Here is a 22,604-nt window from a genome sequence, read left to right as displayed (position 1 = left end):
AAGCTAGAACAAAGCATCAAAGATCACACAATTTTCTTTTTAAAGTGGAAACAGACATGTAGTGAAGAACCATTCAGAAAACGTGATCCTTGATCTAATTTCAGACAGCTTTTAGAGACTGTACTGTGAGGTGGCTAAGTGAGATTTACAGGAGACAAGGAACACAGAATGGAGATAAACACACTTTCAAAAAGAGAAATATGTTGCATAGTTTACAAGAGACTAAAATAACAAGTTATTTCCAGATATTTTAGATCTCTTATGTCTAAAAGCTGGACATGCTGTGAGGTCATAAAACCCCTACTTTAAAAAAAAAATTTGTAAAAATTCCAGTAACTGTAAAACTTATTTAAGAAAAAGAATCATCTGCATGGTTAAACTTGTGGTAGAAGAAAGGAACATAATCTAAAAGGACAAAAGTGGTGGGTGGGTAGTAAACTCCTTTGAATCCACTTCCTCTCCCCCTCCCCTCTCTTTCCTCCCCCCACCTTCTCTTTCTTCATAGGCACATATATAGAAGGTCTCTGCCTTCCTTGGGGTCCCTTGTGTCCATACACCCTTCGGTGCACTACCAGCTGGCTCTATCATCAGCTTTCTGTAAGTCACTACTGCTGATGTCTCCAGTCTCATCTGTTGTGCTCAATACAAAGAGTACCTTTCAGTTTTTCTGGATTTTTCCTGATCTCTCTGAAGCTGATATGGTTTGACTATGTCCCCCCAAAGTTCATGCGCTGAAAATTCAGTCTCTAAACACACAAGTAAATGATACCAGGAGCTGGGGCCTTTGGCAGGTACTAGAGAAGTCATGAGGGCAGTGCAGCAGTGCCTTTTTACACAGCAGAGTAAAGTGAGCATGCTGTCCCAGCATTTGACATCATCTGCTGTGTTAGGAAGTAGTAGGAAATCCCTCACCAGACAGAGGCAGCAGTACCACACTCCTGGACTTCACAGCTCCCAGCAATGCAGGGCAAATAGACCTCTATTGTTTATAAAGTAATAGGTCTCGGGCATTCTTCACTGGCCACAAAAGATGAACTGAAAAGTAGCCTTTTTAAAATTTATTTTGTGTATGAGTGTTTTGTCTGCGTGTACGTAAGTGCACCCATGCATGCGATGCCCAGAGGCCAGAAGATGGCATCAGATTCCCTGGAACTGGAGTTACAGATGGTTAGCCATGACGTGGGTGTTGGGAACTGAACTCAGGTCCTCTGCAAGAGCAACCAGTGCTCTTAACCACCTAGCCATCTCTCCTGCCTCTCCAGTCTCTCGCTGTATTTGGATTGAACAAATTGATAATAAACTACCTTGGATATTTGTTGAAATTTTTTAAGTAACTAAGAAATGATTTTCTCTACTGGATCTATTTACTAAGTACCACCATGCGTGGAGATTACCACTGAGATTACTTATAGCAGCAAACAGAAGTAGCAGCAGACACTTTATCTTCCTGTTAATGGATTGCCTTTGTTACACAACATCGTCTTGAAAAAACCCTACTATAATTCTAACTGCAGGGCACAGTAATCATGTCAATATGTGAGCTATCTGAATGTCTAATTATGAAAAAAGAAGGCAATTTCACACTGAACTATCATTCTAATTCAAGAAACCAGCCACATTAACTTATTAGTCTGACATATAGTAGATAGCTGGAAAACTTTAATTTGAAAGATAATTATTTTTAGCTGATTAATATGCTTCAAATTAAATTCACTGCTTTTAATGGGCCCATCAACTTGACAACCTGGGAAATTAATAAATTTTGCATGCAGTAATCCTGGTAAATTTATACAGCCGAGCTACACCTCATTAGAAGGATTACCTTCACAGTAGGCATTGTCCTCCCGGAGAGCCTTGAAACCATCCCGGCAGCTGCACACAGCCCTGTCGTTCAGATTCCTGCAGACAGAATTCTCCATGCAAGTGTGCCTCTCCGAGCAGAAGTCATAGCCTACAAGGGAAGGTGACTCAAGTGAACGAGACTGACCAGACAAACCACTTCAGTTTCCTTTCATGTCGAGGCTATGTTCCCTAAGACTTGTGTCACATTTGTTAATTGACAATTGCACACAGGTAACAATCTGTTCTGATTGCTCTTTCCTCTCCACCCACCACCACCACCACCAGTCCCTTTCTCAGATTCATGAGTTTTGGTTTGATTTTGTGAACCAGGGCCATTTGTGTGACGATTGGATCGGGAGTGTCCCTTGGAGCCTGGTGGGGTCACCAGTGGATATACATCTGAAGCCTGTGACTCCCTCTCTCCTGAATCTATCAGCACCAAACAGTCCAACGGTGAGGAGTGGTCCTCTGGGACCTTCCTCCACCCACAGCTGCCGACAGGCCTCCTGTGCAGTAGGCCACACAGCTGAGTTTATGACTGCAAATGGCCCTTAGGTCGACTCAATTAGCCCCTACTTCGAATGCATTCTCTAGATCCTTTTTTAAAATTTTATAAATGCTACCCAATCCTTAATATTCTGACTATAGATCTATGTTTGAAGAGGATTCTTTGTGATTAAATTGAATACTGAATGCCCAACAAACCAGAGCAAATGTGCTCATTGGATATTTAAGAAACGAGATAGACAGCTTAGGAGCTTGAAATTTTTTCTGTAAAAGTGTTCAAAATGAAAATTACATCACTTTAATCTAATTTTCTCTGAAGATGTGCACAGCAAACTATAACCACTCAAAAGGGAATTTTTATGAATTACAGAAATTTCACAGATCCCATCTTCAGGCTAAGAAAGGGAGAAGGAGCTTTCCTAAACAGTGACACCATTCGGATTCAGCCCTCAGGATTTCTCCTGTCTGAACTTTGTTCGAATATCATCTAATATGAAGTGAACGTCTTGAACAGTGGAATCCATATTTAATGGAAATTACATGGTTACGTCATTCAACACATAAGTTATGCATTAGGCAATTTAAAGATTATCTACCCAGCTTCATGCCGACTAATGAAGTAGTATTTCAGCTCACATAGGAGAGGGCAAGGATATATTTTATACAGCTTGAAAGAAACTTGTCTCTATACAGCCAAGAAAAGACTTTTACTTGAAGATCTAAATTGGCTCATCCTATTGCAATCAAGCTGGTGGCCATGATCATGAATTGAGCACATTTTGATAACTCTGTGCCTATAGTATTGAATATTCTCAGAGATCAAACTAAATGCAACTGTGACATGCAGAAAAACACTATTGGTACAATGTAGTAATCATTAGGAAGTCTAATGCTCCTGAAACATCATTAAAAAGAGCCTGAAAAATATCAAATAGATGAGTGAATTCTACAAAAATTAAATAAACACAAAAACTATAGTCAACAATCCCCTTTAAATCATTTAAAACCTGAACTTCCCTCTTAATAATATAACTTCTCAGGATTAAGGTGAATTACAACCAAAATTCTTGAGAGGAAAATTTTGAACACACTTTCTCTCAGGGTCATTTTATTGCCTTCCTTTATAAGTAAGTTAAGATCATATTTCTTAAAATGCATTTCATTATCTTTTTATAATGCCTGAAGGGAAACAATTTCACCAAAAAAAACCATCTCTACTATCTATCCCAATAGCTCAGCACATCATCAAACTAAAGTTAAAAAGCTTTAAAAAAAAACCATCCCTTCATAGCTATCCTAAGTTAATTGAAAGTTAATATTAAAAATGATTCCATTTTTAAAGTGTGCAGAAAATTAAGAGATGAAGTGCTAATGTCTTACTAAATCTGTTTGATTTTGTCTATAATGTTTCAAATAGGTTTTAGAGGGCTGTGGCTAAGGATGTAGGACTTCATACCTTGTTCTAGGGTGTGAGAAAAGTAGGGTATGAGAAAAGTAGGGTTTTTTCTATGACCCCAATACCCATGTGTATTTGACTATGTTTACAGTACCACACATGAGTGCTTTCCTATTGAGCAGGCCTTAAGTCCAATTAGACAGCTGTTGATTACCCCCAAGATAAAAGTGCCACTACTGTACCAGTAAATATATTGTATGAAATTAGAAAATACTCAATAAAAAAGAAGGTAGGAATTATTTCTGATGCTTTTTCTTTCTGTTTTCATGAGTTTGTAGTTTTCAAAAACATCAACTTTTGACTTGATTTCTTGTTTTAAAGAATCCTCCCTGTGTTACTGAGGATCTTGGATACTCAATGCACTCCATGTTCATTCCTGCCTCAGACATCATGTTATACACACAGCTGGTTTCTGATCATGCTATGCACAGCTGGTGCTTAATTGCCTCAAGAATTTTCCAGAAGGAACAGGAGTGTGGTCCTCCTTTCTCCGTTTTAGGTACAGGAACTGTTTAGGTTGTTTACTAATCCAAAGATCTGAAACTACACATTCCAATCAGTCAAACTCTATTATAAACAATATCCAACATCTATTTTAATTTGTTCTTTACACACACACACACACACACACACACACACACACACACACACAGATCATTGGCTCCACTGGGTATTTGACTCCCTATATACTAAAATCTCAGGGTCAGGTTTTCCACTAATGGTGTGGGGTTCCAAAGCAATGGGAGAGTTATTTCTAATCTGCAGAGATCTGCGTCAAATCTCTACACAGTTGTCACGTAGTCTATATTCTAAATCACTGGGTGTGGAGTCACATGTGCCTAGCTTTTGAAGCGGCAAACCCTGGTTTACATTTCATCTGCCACTGCTGGTCTGTGTAAGTTCCTAGCTGTATGAATTTCTCAGCCATTAGTTTTTGTAACCTCTAAAGTTAGGATAATATCTAAGTTGCCAAAATATAAGACTCAAATGAGATCACCTATGCAGAAGCATATAGTGTAATATTTGTTAATAAGTAAAGCAATTATACTATTACTACTAATCTAAAAGCAAATACATGAGTATTTAAATCATAGAATAAGTCCAAATATTTGTTACAGATGAATGTCATGTCTAACATAACCTAGTCTTCCTTTGTTTCTTCCTTTAGATTTTAGCCTCACATTCGCTCTCTCTACCTTTACAAACGCGCATGACGCTCCATTTTCCTGAGAACTTCAAACTTTCTTATAAAATATAAAAATGCATCTGTCCACGTTAGGCAGAAAAGGAGGCTACAAACAACAAGAATGTTTTACATGTATCAGGAGAAAGAATTCAATGATTTTGTGAGTATTTTTTGGTATGACAATAAATACCAAGCACCTACTGCTATCTGCTGGTGGGAGACCTGGTTATACTTGGGAAGAAGCACTCCCTCCTAACTTTTTTTTTTAGTAAGTGTTGCTTTTTATTTTATTTTATTTTATTTTATTTTGTGTGAGTATATTGCATGCGTGTAAGTGCACCCATGTCATGCAATGCCCATGGAGGTCAGAAGAGGGCATCTGATCCCTGAAACTGGAGTTGTGTATAGTTGTGAGCTGCCATGTGAGTGCTGGGAATCAAACCCAGGTCCTCTGCAAGAGCAGCCAGTGCCTTTAACCCCTGAGCCATCTCTCTAGCTCCCTCCCTCCTACTTTTTGTCCAGGTGCTTTTAGGAAAATGGATTCCACCTCCATTCAGGATAAAGCCACATCAGTTACTGCATTCCACTCACCTGACAGAATAATTTCTTCAATGTAAAGTAATGAAGGCCATTGAAGTTCAGCTCTGGGACTTGTACATAACTCATGAAGATATTAAGCTTTTCTTCTAACTACGTATCATGAGATGTGTATGGAATGCCAGTGGTCTGCCTGGGAATAATACATCCAGCCTGAAAATGATCACCTCAGGAGGCACTGGGGCAAACCTGAGCTCCTAGTTAGACAGCATGAAAGCCTGTTTACTTGTTGGGGTCCATATATTCCTTTCGGTGGGGGGATGAACCATTAGATTTGCATTCATGCACACTAATAAAATGTAAAAATATCTAAAACCTTTCACTGAATAAATGGAAATGAATGAACAGAACAATTGAAAATGAAAACAAAATGTAACACCGCTGCTAAGATTGAGAGTGGGGGGTGATCTTAACCTGCTTTTCATAGAGTAGCTTAAACCAAATGGTCTAAGTTTTACAAAACGTGTCTTCACATTCTCTGTAAGCTGTAGTTTACCCAGCATAGAGGGCGTTTCTCAGCATGGGCTAACAGTCCCTCCGGCTCATCAGATATTTCAAGCACACTGGTATGAACACCAAGTGCATTCCCGGTACCATCCAGCACTAAGGAGCACAGAAAGGCAAAGAGCCTCAGGCTTCCCTCAGGTGCCTCGTCTCCTGTGGGCCATAGACTCACAAATGTGAACCTCAAGTGAATACAGGACAGTGCCTATAATTTCAAAGTTGCCATGGATCAAGAGTCTCATATAATGTTTATTTAATGCCTGAATCTCCAATAAGATACCAAGTTTAAGAACCTTTATTAAGGGAAATTGCTGAGGTAGTCCATCACATTCATGACTAGCTATGGTGTTCCCTTATATTGAATTACAACTTTAGAACCAGCTCCATATTGGTTCTAGGCTTATCTCGGAAGCAAAGCACATTTATGCATTCTCTGGAGTCAAGAAGCGAATGGTTGGAGAGTGGAATTGATGAGCGGTCTGAAGTAGTCATACTGTAAAGTATTGTAGGTCAGTTACAGAAACAAACTAAGGAAATTGAAAACAGACCTAAGAGTAAGATAACTAAGTCAGAACTGCTGTGTAACTTTCTTTAGCAAAGCAGGATTCAGAGATCCAAAGCTTGAGACAGGTTCAGACACATAGTAAAAATGACTTCAAGTATCTTAGTTTTCATTTTTTTCAGCAAATAGATCATGGCTACCTACCATGTAGCAAATTTCATAGCAAATTTCAAATGCACTTAGGTGAATAGCATTAGTCTTTGAAAATAGTCCATTCATAAAATGTTCTTTCATTTCTTATACTAGCCTCCTACAATGACTCTTACACATAAATCTTTTAGTACATTTTTGCTTTTAATTGGCACATACTAATTGTGCATATTTATGGGATGCACTGTGGCGTTTTAGTAGATGCATACAATGTATAATGATTGGATTAGGGTAATTGGGGTGTCATCTCAGACACATTCCATTTCTTTGTGCTGGGAACACTCAAAATCCTTTCCTTTAGCAATTAAAAAATATCCAATTGCCAACCAACCTCATCATGCCTTAGAACTTAGATCCACTATCCAAATGCACCCGATCCTGTAACAGTCTCTCCCCATCTTCCATTCTAGGCTCTGTTAACCACTGCTCTATTCTCCACTTTGATATTAACTTTTAGTTTCTATATAAAACTGCAAATGTGTGGTATGTGCCTTTGTGTCCCTGACTTATTTCATTTAACATAATGTCCTCCAGTTCCATCTATGTTGTTTATGTGAGTGGCATTATTTATAGAAGTCTTACCTTTGCAAACCTTGCAACAGCTATGAGACAAGGCAATCTGATGAGACTCAGGGCAATCCAAAGCCGGGCAGCTTGTGCTCTCAAGAAGCTTCATGGTCTGATCCTGTTAGATGACAGAAAGGAGATGCCTGGAATTTCATTATTAGGACTTAACCAAGAAGTTATGTAGATAGCATCTGACAAGCCTCTAATACGCCAGGGAAATTTTCATCCAGGGAACCTCTGCCAGGGTCATGGGCTCATCCGCCAAATGACAGTACATCTCACTGGAAAGCACTGGGAAGCAAAGCCCAGCACACTGCATCTGTGCCTACAACAGACCAAACACCTATGCAACCCTGAAATTGTTATTCTTACAACATATTTGTAAACCCTGTGACAAAGCAAAGACAGAGCTTGAATTGGAGCAACAGCTTGCTATAAATGAAACTGAACTTTTTATATGTGGTCATGTCAGTTTTCTTTAAAAGTTCTCTCACTGGGCCTGGTGGCACACATCTTTAATTCCAGCACTTGGGAGTAAGAGGCAGGGCAATTACAGTAAGGTTGAGGCCAGCCTGGTCGGATAGCAAGTGTCAGGCCAGTTAGGGCTACAGGAAGAACCTGTCTCAAAAACCAAAATGAAAAAGGGTCCCCAGTCTTACAAGTGATTTTGGTAAAAGATACTGATGCTCACACTCAAAACTGAAGGGAAAATGAAGGTCAGATTTGTGTTTTGCAGATTGTTTAGTACATTTTCTGGCACTAGTCGGCGCTTTTGAATGAATGAACAAATTAATGTAAATCATTATGGAGCTAGCAACTGAAATAAATGAAGTACTCTCAAGGAGAAATCAAAATAGAAAATATGTTGATCCTGGAACAGCCATGCCCAAGATGCAAACACCTGACTCCTAGCATTCACCTTTTAACAAGGGTCCTGAATGGTGCTCCATCTGCTTACCACCAGACATAGTATGGTATGCCTTGAAGTTTATAGGCCTCCACTTTAACTACTGCTCAATAGATTAGACTTTTATATACCAGTGCAGTAAATACTGCTTCCATAAAGAAATAAGTAACTCCTACCTTCCACATGCAAACCCTAATCTCTTATGAGGAAAGTGGCTGAAATGTAAAAATGGATGAAGGCCAACCTTCCTCTGGTCTGACAGAGCAGCTCTGACTTACTTTCAAAACCATAAACTGTTCCGTGCTACCACTAACGTCACAAACCCTAGGGTCTACTTTCAAGTCCACAAAACTAACAATAAAAGAAGAAATGGTCGCTAGAATAGACAACCTGGAGAATGGAAGCATGAAAAATCTAGCAGGCACTTAAAACTGTGAATACAGGACCTAAGGGCCTGAGATGAAGAAAGGAAGTCCTTAATGTCAAGAATGTAGTTAAGAACTACAGAAGTTCAAGATGGGCTGATAGGACTGAGCTGTCCAATCTGCAGCCACTAGCTACATATGGTCTTCAACGATGTGATTGGAAATGCAAGATTTTTAGGATCAAGTATTGTAAAAGGACGGAAAATACTTACGAATAATTTTTAAAATTATTAACAACCACATGGTTAGAAGAATTTTTTATAACGATTTCATGTTGAAATGATGCTTTAGATATAGGGACCAGATATAGAAAATTGAGCCAAAAAATTGTATTTTTGGCTCACATTACTGTTGGGCAGCGAAGCACTGAGACAGTGGGAGGGCACATTGCCTTTTGTTTAAAAATTAAAAGGTTCCAGGCTAGGCAGGGTGGCACATGCCTTTAATCCCAACACTCAGAAGGCAGAGGCAAGCAGATCTCTGAGATCAAGGCCAGCCTGGTCTACATGGTGAGTTCTAGGCCAGCTAGGTCTACAAGAGAGACCTTGGCTCAAAAACAAAAATAGAATAAAGTGTACTATTTATTTCATGTATACTGAACACATTTGTGATGAAATGAGCAACTGTTCGAGTAACTATGTGTGGCAAAATGTTATCAAACCTATACACACTGAGTTAGGGACTGCAAATGTTCTAAATGTTTAGCATATACAGCATTTGTTTCAAAATTAGAGATCACCCTTAGAAACTAACTGCCCAGTTTCCTACAGTGGGACATAACTAGAACCCACTTTGGGGTAAAGGCACTTACAGAAAGCCTCAGCTAGAAACAGAGGCCCAGGTCCATTTGCATGCTCCTGTGGCTTGATTTTCTTAAGATCTGACCTACATTGTAAGAACACTGGTTTAAAACCAAAGGAAGTGTTTCCAGTATAATAAAATGAGCCAGAGTCTTCCCCTTCTAGAACTGAAATCTGTCAGCTTTGCCTTGTTTATTTTCTAATACTTTCAGATCAATATGCATGAAATAGATCTTTCTGGAGATTTCATTTATCCTGGCCAAACCCTGAGGATTTTCCTTTCCCCAACTCTTAATAATTATATAGATGCTCATACTTTATTTATACAATCAGATTAAAACACTTTATTATAATATTTTACATAGTCTTTATATCCTCAAATCCATATACAAGGGATATTTAAAATGAAAATTAAAGGTCAAGTGGAAAATCAATTTTGATTGGTCCAGTATTTTATTTTTAACTCTACTCTTTGAAATATTACTTGAGAAAAATGAAATACTACTTGAAAAAAATGAAAATTGTTTTACAACACTTCATTTACTTTTATAAACTATAACGTTCTGTCTCTTGATCTTACTGTTACATTTCCTGCTCTTTCCATGAGAGGGAACAATTAACGCTTGTTAGGTAATTTTGTTTTGTTTTTAAATGAACTGAGTGATACTCCTCACCAGAGTCAGCATTACCAGAGACTAGCTAGGCCTGTCTCCACTCACATTTTCCTCATAACGGCAAACAAGGAGCTGATTTGAATTTGAGAAATTTCAAAATATCATAAAACTAATTCACCAAAGAACATTTTAGTTCATTGCAAAATTATTTTATAAGCACTAACACACTTGAGACAATAATGGAGATTTCTTAGATTTGAACTATATATATTATTTAGATTTTTGTCTGTGCCATAGACTTGGAAGGACTATGTTGTTAGGGTGAGCTTTAGCTTTTAAAGAAGCATTTACAGTGCTTACATAATTGAGGCAATTCTGGATGACCCCTGACGAGTCTGCTTACCTTGCATTCATACAGAACACACATTCCTGAAGATGAGTACACTGTATTCCTCTGTCCTTCAAAGTAGGCTCGTCCTTGAAACTGGCATGTCGCTTTAGAGTAAGAGACACACACATTGATTTCTTATATCATTTCATCACACTATTTCACATATTCATACACTTCTATTCAACGATCTTTAAATGACAAACAGGAGACTCAATCTACTCTGACATTATCTATCTATCTATCTATCTATCTATCTATCTATCTATCTATCTATCTATACATGCCTTAATTGTCATCTTGCAAATTAAGCTGAGAGTGAAATGAGATACAAAACAAAGACATGGAGGTGTTCAGATTCACAAGATTAAGGTTGTGGAAAAGGCATACCTTCATGAAACAAGAATAAGGTTGTGTTTTTGGACATACCTTCGTGAAACCCAACCATGTATGTGTGTATATATACCAATGAATATGAATATATACCAATTTTTTGTTTAGGTTTTGAGCCAGAGCCTTTAATGTCGAAGCCATCCCTCCAGCCCAACACTTAACTTTTTTAAAAGTCAGGCACGGTGATTTAATTCTGAGGGACGACATCCTACTGAGGAAGTCTCAAGGAAGCACTGGGCGGTAAGTCTCTGAGAGTAGTACAATGTGAGAAGGGTACATTTTAATATACTGTATAACTTTAAGACAAAATTAGAAAGTTCTTAATTACAACATGCACATATAAGCTTTGTTTTATAGTTTAATATTTCATATTTGTGAATATGAGTTGAGATACCCCGCTTAGTATGTCAATGAATTAATATGGATTTTCATCTTAATGACATAAAAATTTAAACAAGCCTCAGAAACATGGAAGCATGTTTCAATAACTCAAGATACATGGAGGCCCAAATAATGTCTTCCTGAAACTCGTGAAATACAGTTTAGGTAACAGAAGGTTTTCCTTAATTTGAAATGAACATTTTGTGCTACCCATGATGATTCAAGTCCTAAAGAGATAAGCTTTCCTTCACGTTATGAAGCCTAATCTTCAGGGTCCGACTCTTGCCTAGAGCACTCTTAGACTCTAATTTTTGTTTTGAAATTTTGCATTGTTTTCCCTTGAAAGGGCACCCAAAATGAAAGATGCATAAATTCCAATAACACATAGATCCACACCAAGAGAACTGCTTTAGAAACCAGTGTACGTGATCATCTGACGCAGACAGACACCAGCACTGTTTCCCATGTTTATTAAATTCAGCACTTCATTTATATACAGAATTTATAAAGTGTATGTTCCCATCTAGTTCCATGCATATGAACTAGAAGAAGTTCTTTCACTCTTTGGAATTTATATTTCAAAACCATTTGTTTGGAATCAACTATTTAAACATCAACTTGTCAATAATCATACATTCATGTTGATGTTATGTATTATATGGATATTACTTCCAAAAGTTTATAACCCAATTTTCGTCTTCGTTAAAAATTAGTTGCTTAAAGATCCACATTTGAAGTCATACAAAATTTTAAAAATCCATCCTTCAACTAATCTCCTTACTCAGTTTTTACTAACAAACTTGACTATATGAAGGTATCTACCAGACAATTTGTTTAAAAAATTTCAGAGCTAGCTGGAAAAGAATACAACTTATATATAAATGAGGTGACTTACAGACGGGCTGAAACTTGTTCACTCATGAATATTTGAAATGAAACTGCTGATATGTCAGTTGTACACTAGGAATCACATTGTGAACTAAAGTAACATGTGCATTTGTGCATTTAATTATCACAATTGATTGCAAAATGTTTCAGTGTGCAATTTAAAGAGTTTTTCCTTATGAGACATAGTGAATTCAAAATACCAAGATCTGACATACTGTACATTTATTCATACTTAATAAATACTATTTTTAAGAGAATGAAAAAAATTAAGCCTTTCTTCTACCGGCACCTGCCATTCAAAGGCTTCTAAGCTCATTATGACTCGGCAGCTGCCTCCTATTCAGCTCCAAGGGCAAGCAGAACAAAACTGCTGTTGCTGCCTTTCTTCCAAGGGGGAGAGGAAACAAGGTGAAAACTCGAGGTAAATGCTTCCTATGCAGTCTTATAATTCAATGGTCATGAAAAGCGATGGACCTTCTGCTCAAAACTTAATTCAAAGACACAAATAGGCAACTTGTGGGGCAACGGGGCAGCAAACGGAGCTTGGCAGAGAGGAAGAAAGCACAAAAGTGGACCAGATTGGGATGGCTCCATCCCCTCAGGCAATGAGCACAAAGGGTGACCTTGGCTCAGGGAGAATCCAAAGCCAGTGAGCTTCATCTCATTTGTGGTTTGATGCTAAGATTTATGTGGAGTACTCAGTATGGCAACAGGGGGTGTGTTTCCTGTCTTGTATACAAAATGCGAAGAAACTCAGAAAAGCGCTAAGGATTCCTGAAAGACAGCAAGGAACAATCCAAAACAATTAAAGTGACTGGGCTTTTTCAGAGATTAGAGAGGTAACAGTGCCGTTAATCTACTCAGACATTTGAGAAGAACGTGCCGAGCTCCTTCTGCATGCCAGATATTCTGCTAGGTGCTAGGATTCAACAGTGAAAGAAGGGATTCCTGCCGTTGTGATTTAGTGGGGCAGACAGACTCACACATAACTAATTTCAGGAGACACTAAACTGAAATTATATAATTAAAGAATCCATAAATTACAAACAAATGAGACTGGTCAGTTTGGGAAAGGGAAGGGACAGCTAGAGGTTGAAGAAGTAAACTCAAAGGGTGGCCAAGGACCCAGTCTAGTTCACAGCGGTAATCACCATGCCAATGGCTAAGGAAGAGGAGGTAGAAAAGTTTCTATGGCAGCCCATGTGGGCTATGCAGGACAGAGGGCCTCGATTATGATCACAGACTCAGCATAATGCAGAAAAGAAGCGGAAGAGAAACCTGGCCAAGCCTTTCCCTCCTGCCTTCCGGGTTCTCACACTGGGAACATAAAGCCAGCTCAAGGGAGGGCTTCGGCACAGAAGCCAGGCTCCTGGAATTCAGAGCAGGAGAGACAACGGAACTGGGAACAGCACCCAGGAACCTAGCTCACTGTATCTTTAAAGAGGTCCCAGACCTGGGGGCTGGAGAAATGGCTCAGTGGTTGGGAACACTGGATATTCTTGCAGAGGACCCGGGTTCTAATCCCAGCACCCACATGCAGCTAACAACTGTAACTCCAGTTCAAGGGTATTTGACACCCTCTTGTCCTCCACAGGCATTGCATGGCACCGGTGCACTTACGCACATGCAGACAATACTCATACAAATAAAACAGAAATAATAAAATATTTTAAAGAGGTCACAGTCCTGAAAGGTCACAGGAAAGGTATCCAGAAAACCAGAGTGAAGCACTTAAAAACTGAAAAGAAAAGCACTGTCCTTTATTTCTTAATGTAATAGGAAAAGTCTATAGGTAGCCAGAGGGTAAAGAAAGGGAACTGAGCCCTGGAAAGATCAAGTATCTAACAAAGGACGGAAAGTAGGTCAGATCTATGTCCTCATTTGTGTGTGTATTTCATACAATATATTTTGATCATACGCCCCTCTCATATCTGCACCCTCCCTTCTGAGCCCCCCACAACATTTCTTTTCTCATATATATATATGTATGTGTATATAGTATTAATGTGTATTCACTGATAGAGTCAGATTTGTGTCTCCACATGCCCTTCAGTGTGGGCTCATCCACTGGATCCCGGTCAACCTAAGTCTCCCCCTTAAATGAGACCAAGTCTCTCCTTCCCAGCAGTCATGAGTTGCCAATAGTTCCTCAGATAGGGTTGGGGATTCTTACATATTTCTCCAAGTCCATGTTGGACATCCCACAGACCCTCAAACAATACTGGCCACTGGCCCTGCTCTTGGTCACTCCCCAGAACTTCACTGTAACACCCTACTGCTGAAGACTCAACAAAGGAGAAATCGAGCCTGTGCTGACTTCAGAGCCTCAGCTCTAAGTCTAGCTTTCACAGAGCTGGAAGTGCTGTACAAGCACCCGAAGAGAAAATGTATCATGAACCTTACCCAGCTGTGAATTCTGTGAGCTACAACAGCTGGCCTGGGAGATACCTGTGCAACAGAGGCATGAATATTATAGCAGTTAACAAACTATACATTGATTGGTGCAAAGCCTCAGAGCTGACATTTATCTCTGGATACTATGGTGAGTCTAGGGACCATGACTTCCATGACTGAAAAGCATCTACCTTTTCCTAGTTCACCACAAGAAAACACACTCGGTTTCTCAACAAAACAGTGAAGAAATTTTTTTATTGCACCATTCTGCTTATAACTTCATTGTGTGCCATGTTCGCGGTCCGAGGCTTCACTTCTTTCCTCCTTCATTTCTTTCCTTCAGTGTACCCCTACATGTACAGATGTGTGCACATACAACGCCAAGTTCTTTGTTACATAACCCCGGATCCTTATGACTCAATTACCTGCCCAGAGCAGAATTATGCTAGTAAAGACATATTTTCAAAAACCTATGTTGAACAAGTATGTCAGTTTATCATATGAAGACGTAAAGCTTCATATATTTTTAATATTTTATTCATTTTAAGTGTATGAGTGTGTTGCCTGCGTGTATGTTAGTGCACCCATGCCATGCGATGCCAGTGGAGGGAAGAAGGCATTGGATCCCCTGGAACTGGAGTTACAGGCAGTTGTAATGTTCCATATGTGTGCTGGGAATCAGCCCAGGTCCTCTGCAAGAGCAGTCAGTGCTCTTAACTGCTGAGCTGTCTCTCCAGCTCCAAAGCTTCACATATTTTAATATATAAAGTTATCAATAAGATATGTTAATTCATTTAGGTTTTCCCTTTGTGTGTGAGGCAACTAGATCCCTTTGACGTCAGACTAGGCCATAGCACTGGAGCTGTGTAGATGCGTATTCACTGTTATTCTGATAGTATTGTTTAAGTCCAGGGAATACCATTTAAACCAGAGATCATGTGAATTATGCCACCCAGAATTTTCTGAGCACAACCTGTGTGGACAGTACATTAACTGGCAACTTTCACAATAATGGAGAATTCCATAAGATGATATAATATATATGTGTATATTGACCACATCTATGTTAAACACGACAAATCACATAGTTACTAGTACAATTACTATTAAGGAATCTGCAAAAGCAATTCATGTTTTACTCCATTCTACCCATCTACTGATGCAGAACAGACAGCTGTCAGTTGTTAGAGTGAGAAATAATTTATAACAGATTGAGAAACAGATAAGGTAAAGTAGCCAGTAAAACTGAAAATTCTAAATAGCTCATTAAAGCTCTGATTTACTAGTCATTAATGCAGAGCTCAACTGCAGTTTTCTTCAATGAGATTCAAATTACCTTCTGCAGTCTGGCATAGAAAAATTTAAATCCATTCAAAATATTTTAGATTATAGACGCAAAAGAACATGTTATCTTTCACTTCTAAATATTTGCTCACTGACTACATATTTAGTTTCTATTTTCTATTAATACATGCATCTAATTTTCTCAATTGATAATGATACTTTTATAGTATCCAGTACAATTAAAGATAAGAGACACAAAGAAGAAAATGAGTGGAATCACTTAGGGAAAATGTGATATTTATTGCTTCTTTAAAAATTCATTTGGAGAATACCAAGTAGCAGCAATCTTTGGATTAATTAAGTTGTAAGAGTGTTTTTCAATATGTTTTTGAAACTGTTACTTTTGGGAATCTTAAAGATGCCAAGTAAAATGGCAGTTGTTTCATTGTGAGAAAATGACAGTTATTTGTTAGTGAGACACACAAACGCAGTTATTGGTTAAGAAAATATCTCACTAACTACAATTATATAGATTTTTACTTTATTATAGCTTTTAAAAAAAATAATGTACAAAAAAAATGCCTGTATGAGGCAGGGTGAAGTTCAAACAAAGAAATCTAAACGTGCATCAACAATATGAAAAAGATTCCAATCAGTTGTGCACGCTGTTACCCACACGCCGTTCTTTTCACCATCAGGACTGGTTTGCAGTCAGCCCGTACCATCGTGACTGTAATAAAGTCCTAAGCACTAGCTGATATGAACTAATCAGAGTCCTTAATGATACTTAAGTCTCTGTTATAGCGCTGAACGCACTTTCCTTTCCTTAAGAAACCTGCTTCGGACCCGAAGACAGGGACCATGTCTCATTGTTCAGTGACCTTTTCTGAACCTCACTTTTCCCTTTACTTTTATTCTCATTTTCAGAGTTTGAAAATTAGTTGCAACAGTTCTGTAGAGTGGCCTCACACAAAGCGTCTACCCTTCCTATCAAAAGAGCAAGGCCTCTGGAACAGGACCATGTTCGTCAGTTAGTGAAAAAGTAGCTGCTTGGTATGACAGTAACATTAAAAGGAATAAAAAGTTGAATATGCTCAAATAAAGTCTGCTTGGACAACTTCATGAGAATGTTTCCCTTTTCCCTCAGTAATACCAATTTTTGAGTCGACGCTATTTAAAATGAACAGAAGTTCAAGAGTGCTTAAATAATTCACAAATTCATTAATTATACATGATTGCTTCCTTTAAATCTCATTAATTGTTTGGGAATTTAGTTGTTTGCAAAAGTAATATTAGACTTGAGGAAATGGGCTCCCAAGAGGGCCCTTCTACCATATAGTACCCCCTTCCCTTTTGACTCACAGGCTTGGGCTTCTAAGAACTAAAGAGTGCTCCTCTGAGAGGGCCTCGATTCAGGTCAGTAGCCAGTTCTTCCAAAATGAGAACAGGGCCTGAAATACCATGAAGCCAGAGTAGAAAGGAGTCGGGATAAAGGCGAATAAAAATAACTTCCAGAATAGAACAGGAGGAACAATTCAAAGTGCTCTGTCCAGATCGGCCTCTGGGTTATAGGAGCTGTACACTGGGAAGATAAAGAGCAGATACTTAGAGGACACCAGGACAAGGTAGAGTGCACTGCCAGCAAAGGGGGATTCAGTGCTTTTGAATCTCACTTAATGTTTATCATTAATGGGCTGCCTACATCGTTGAGTGGGTAAATGTGCCAAACCTAAAGACCTGAGTTCAATTCCAGAACCCACATAGTGGCAGGAAAGACCTGACTCCCACAATTGTCCTTTGACCACCATGTGTGCCCCACCCCCACATGGTAGATGCATAGACACAAAAGAAATACATGTAGAAAAATCCTTAAATTACAACCTAGAACATACTCTGAAATTTTTGTTTAACAGCCATTGCTAATCTTAGTCTTGACACTGGTTCGTATTCCAATGAACAATGTTTTCAAGAAAAGAACAATTTATAGAATTCATTTAGTTCTCAGAGGAAGAAATATGACTGGTGGTAAAGAATTAGGGAATGCAGTGCTGCCAGTACCCACACACCACTAAAGGCGCAGGCACAGGCACAGGCACACACAATGTGCCAAGCTTCACTGTCACTTTATAAAGAAAATACATGCGATAGAAAAGATAAGGTTTGCACACTGTCAGCCTTTCTGGACCAGGACTGGGATCCCTCTCAGTAATTCTGTGGCTGTTCTTTTGTTACAGAAAATCCAGCAGACCCAGTTAAGTTGAGAACATCTAAGCTTCAAGTGAACTTCGTGACTGATACCTTTTAACTATGTGGTATTCTGATGTTACAATGAAGAGACTGAGCATAAAATGCTTTGTGGATTAGAAAGCATGATTCTTTTCATGACAATCGACACATTAGTGCTCCCAGCAATAACAAGATGTGGAAGCATGACTGCGCTGTTTCAGAACAGCCTCTGGTTCGTAGGCAGCACAAGAAGGGGACAGTATTTGGGAGACAGCTTTATAATGGGGACACTTTTAAAGTGCAGTTTAATGATAGGTGTATTATGGTACAATGACAGCAGGTGTGCCCTGGGGAGTAACCAACAGCTGCCTGATTGGATTTAAGACCTGCTCAACAGGAGGGAACCCATGCCTGGTACCATAAACCTGGCCAAGTACCTGGGGCTTCTAGCAAGGTCTTAGAACATAGGAGAGAATCTACCTCTTGTGAAACTGATACAGGGTCCAGATGCCTTCCAAATACTTGGACCCATAGGTTAGTTCAGCCGTCACCCTTCCCTAGAGAAGTTTCTTTTTGCAGAGAACTAAGGTTAACACAGAAAACCACAAATGATCAAATAAGTAACTGTGGAGTCCTCACCCCCAAATAGGACATCTATACTGCCCTTCCTACCCTCAAGGCACAGGGATTTCCCAGGAAGAGTAGACGGACTGTAAGAGCCAGAGGTCAGGGAGGGACCACTGTGACCCAACAGGTAGTCGCGCTCATGAGCACACAACAGCTGCAGTTGGCCACCCAAGACCTGCAAGAGCTCAATCTAGTCAGTACTCTAACATGATGAGGTGGGGCTCACAAGGCCCTACTCCCAGCTGAGAAGCTGTGTAGGCAGTTGATAGCTGGCCGGGAAGAGAAAGTCAGTTTTCTTCAGGGGTGTGGCTTCTAGTAGGCTGCCTGTGCTCCAGTAGAGAATCCCAACTTCATGTTCATGTGGGCACCACTAACTGGATCGGCAGGCTATATATATGAATGAATGAAGGAGACCATGGAGTTGGAACTGGCACGTCGGGGAGGGAACCCAGAGGAGTTAGAATGGGGAGTTAAGAGAGGATTTTCTCGACATCAAATATATCCGTGTAAAATAAACTTTCCACTATGCAAAGACTCTGAGCCAAAGGAAAAGAAACAGGAGTTTGACAGAAGGAAGCCAACTCTTGTAGCAGGCGAGCAGATGGGATGGCATGATGGGACAGAGGAAAGCGCAGCACAGAGCCAGGATGACAGGATTGAAAGGCAAGGTTGGAGAGATGACTCAGTGGGCCAGAGTGCTGGCTGTCCAAGCATGGGGGCTTGAGCTCTGATCCCAGCACACATATGAAACGGTGTGGCTGCGCATGCCGTGACCCCAGCACTGGGGATAGACAGAGGTGCCTTCCGGGCACACCCTGCAAAACCGTGAGCTCTAAGTTAAGGGGCAGAGCCTGTCTTAAGGAATAAAGTGGAGCTTGATCAAGCAGGACAGTCAGTGTCTTCCTCTGGTACATGTTCATGTACACACTTCAAAGAAAAGTGGCAAGTACTTAAATGACACACAGAAGCAAACCAGTTCATAAAGATGTGAGGGGCAGCGGTCAAACCCGAAAATGAGAAACCATCACAGAAATCATCCTGAGGAGTGGGAAATTCCCTTCCCTGCTCTCAAGGAGGATCCAACCTAGTGTGGGTGAACAATGGGCACACCCACAAGTAACTAAGTAGTATGACTCAGAAGACAACAGAGTCCTGGGAAGTGGAATTGGAAATGCTTCACAGAAGAGGAACGGGGGGGGGGGGGGCTGCGATCAGGGAGAGTACCCATCTGCTCCCAGTGAGGAGCAAGATGATCATAACACAATGCTGTGCATCCAGATCCTAGGAAATATCCAGCTAAGCACTCTGCATAAGCTGGAAGGGGTTTGTTACAAACTGAGTTTATCACAGATGCATATTCAAGTTACTTGAACAGAAGCACATTAGACCAATTAAAAAGAATCTCTGCAGGCAGAACTTGGGCCTTTTGTTTTTAAGTTGCTGAGGTACAGCTAGGCTGAAGATACCGTTTATTAACCAGAGAAAAATTAAGAAAATATTAAAATTTGAACAGATAGTCACATAGCTGTTCAGTAGGGCCCTTTCTATCCTGCAGTAGCTGAATGGTTTTCATTGTTTCAAACTAGCTAAACTGGGAAATAGTAGGCAATATAAATGTAAAAGCAACGTTTTAAATTTAAGTACGAATGTTCCTCAAAACATTGTAGATATATTTTTGTTTGCTTTTAAATTTTATTTTTCTTTGTACCTAACATGTGGGAGTCATATTTGTGGAGCATAATGCAACATTTCAATATGTATATAGCATGTGTCGATCCAAGCAAGTTAATTAGTATAGTTATCGTTACCATTCATAAATGCACAATAGGCTATTGTGAACTGAACTCAGCACAATGTACTGTAGAACAGCAAAATGAATTGCTTCTATCTAGCAGTGCCCTGATAAGTTATCCAACCTCACAGGACTGCCTCCAGCAATTATTCCACTCTTCTCTACTGTTAAATGAAAGCTTTTAGCTCTGCATGAGACACAGCGTGTGGTATTTGTTTCTTTGTCCAGCTTATTTTACCCAACATCTTCCAGCATCATTCATTTTGTCAAAATGATAGTATTGCATGGTATTTTGTTACAATTAAATATCCCTAAGTGTATATGCACCACATTGTCTTTAGCCGTCATCCGCCGATGGACACCAGAGCCTTAATCATTGCTACTAGTACAGAGCAGCACACAGGTACCTCTTTCATATTTTGATTATAGTTCCTTTGGATGTGTACCCAGAAACAGGACCCCTAGATTTTATATATGAATTTATATACATATATAAATTTATCTAATATATATAGAGAGATTAAGATTTAGCAATTTTTTTGTCTTCTTAAGACAGGGTCTCCCTGTAGCCCCAGCTGGCCTGGAACTTGCTATGTAGACCAGGCTGGCCTAGAACTCACAGAGACCAGCCTGCCTCTGCTTCCCGAGGGCAGGGATTAAACACATATGCCACCACACCCAGCTTAATTTTCTTTGAAGTATCCCCCACATTGCTCCCTATAAAATCTATATTAATTTTCACCCCATATCAGTGTATAAGAGTTCCCTTTTCTCCAATTTGTTTCAGCATTTGTTGTTTACTTTTTGGTAACAGTCATTCTGACTGGGGTAATTGTATTACACTGTGATTTTGATTTACTATTCCCTGATAATTAATAATATTAAACACTTTGTCATATACTTAGACATTTGTATTTCTTAGAAAAATTTCTATTCAGAAATTTTTGTTTTTGTTTTTTCAGTTTCTGCGGTTCTAGGATTAATCCTTCATCAGATGAATCCCTTAAAAGTTCTCCTCCCATTACATAGGCTGTCTCTTTACTCTGTTTCATTCTTTGCTGGCCAGAGATTCTTAGTTTAGAATCATCTCATTTGTCTGCTTTTGATTTGGCTCTACTTTGGAGTCTTATAAAGTAAAAATTTAAAAAGCCACTGTCTTTGACTTGAACTCTTCCCCTCTGTTTCCTTTTAATAGTTTCATAGTTTGGGATTTTATATTGAGGTCTTTAACCCGCTTTGATATGACTGTTTCATAAACTGAGATGAACGGCTGTTACTTCTCATAGCCGGCAGAAGCAGCTTAAGGAAGGGTTATTCTGACTCCCGGTTTCAGGGTTCAGCCCATCGTGGTGGGGAAGGCTTGATGGCAGGATTGAGGCAGCTGTGTGAGCCACCACCAAGCAGACATGGGTGCTGGAGGGCCTTGGTACCTTCTACCATTTATTCAGTGCAGGACCCCAGTCCCTGGAGTGATTCTACCCACATTCATCGTGTGTCTCCCCATGTCCATTGAACCTCACAGGACATGCCCTAACAGACATGTCTACAGGTTTGTCTCCTAGGTGATTCTAAATGCTGTCAAGTTGACGACAATTAATCTGCACAGGGATATAGTTTCAATGCTCTGCATGTGAAAGCTCACTTTTCCCAGCACTATTTGTTGACCAGCCAGTCCTTTCTTGGAATCTTCTTCAGGGATGAGTGTCTGCAGATGCATGGATTTATTTCTGGGATATTATTCTGTGTTGTTGATATAGATGTTCACTCTTATGCCGGGTTTCTTGGTTTCTTAGACATCCAGTACGTGTCAGACACAGGAACTCCAGCTTTACTCTTTTACGTCAAGACGGCTTCTGCTACTCAGGATCTTTTACGTTTCCCTAACACTGTAGGTTGTCCATGTGAGGTTTTAGGGTTGTTACTGCTATGAAGAACATCACCAGCATTTTGATGAGGATCACAGTGACTCTATAAGTAGCTCTGGATAACATGAGCATTTTAAACAATTCTTTCAACACCTGAGTTTGTGAAGTATTCCCGTTATGTAGTCTTTAGTTTCTTTTATCAGTGTTTTGTAAATTTCACTGCAGAAGCCATTCATTTCCTTAGTTCAA

At 39.5% G+C, this 22,604-nt stretch overlaps 1 protein-coding gene across 2 annotated transcripts in view; it reads right to left on the bottom strand.

Annotated features, from left to right (window-relative positions):
* Nell2 (neural EGFL like 2) overlaps nucleotides 1-22,604 on the bottom strand; it is a 367,564-nt gene that overhangs the window by 194,263 nt on the left and 150,697 nt on the right. For both annotated transcript variants that reach the window (XM_008826521.3, XM_008826515.1), the window contains exons 11-13: nucleotides 10,521-10,612; nucleotides 7,387-7,489; nucleotides 1,823-1,951 (exon numbers count right to left, since the gene is read on the bottom strand). In XM_008826521.3, coding sequence (XP_008824743.1) covers nucleotides 1,823-1,951; nucleotides 7,387-7,489; nucleotides 10,521-10,612 — 324 coding nt within the window. The remainder of the gene's footprint in view (nucleotides 1-1,822; nucleotides 1,952-7,386; nucleotides 7,490-10,520; nucleotides 10,613-22,604) is intronic.

This window comes from Nannospalax galili, unplaced genomic scaffold (assembly GCF_000622305.1).
Source record: "Nannospalax galili isolate Female #2095 unplaced genomic scaffold, S.galili_v1.0 scaffold232, whole genome shotgun sequence".
In the NCBI taxonomy this organism is placed as follows: domain Eukaryota; kingdom Metazoa; phylum Chordata; class Mammalia; order Rodentia; family Spalacidae; genus Nannospalax; species Nannospalax galili.
This window is presented reverse-complemented; position numbering and strand designations above follow the sequence as displayed.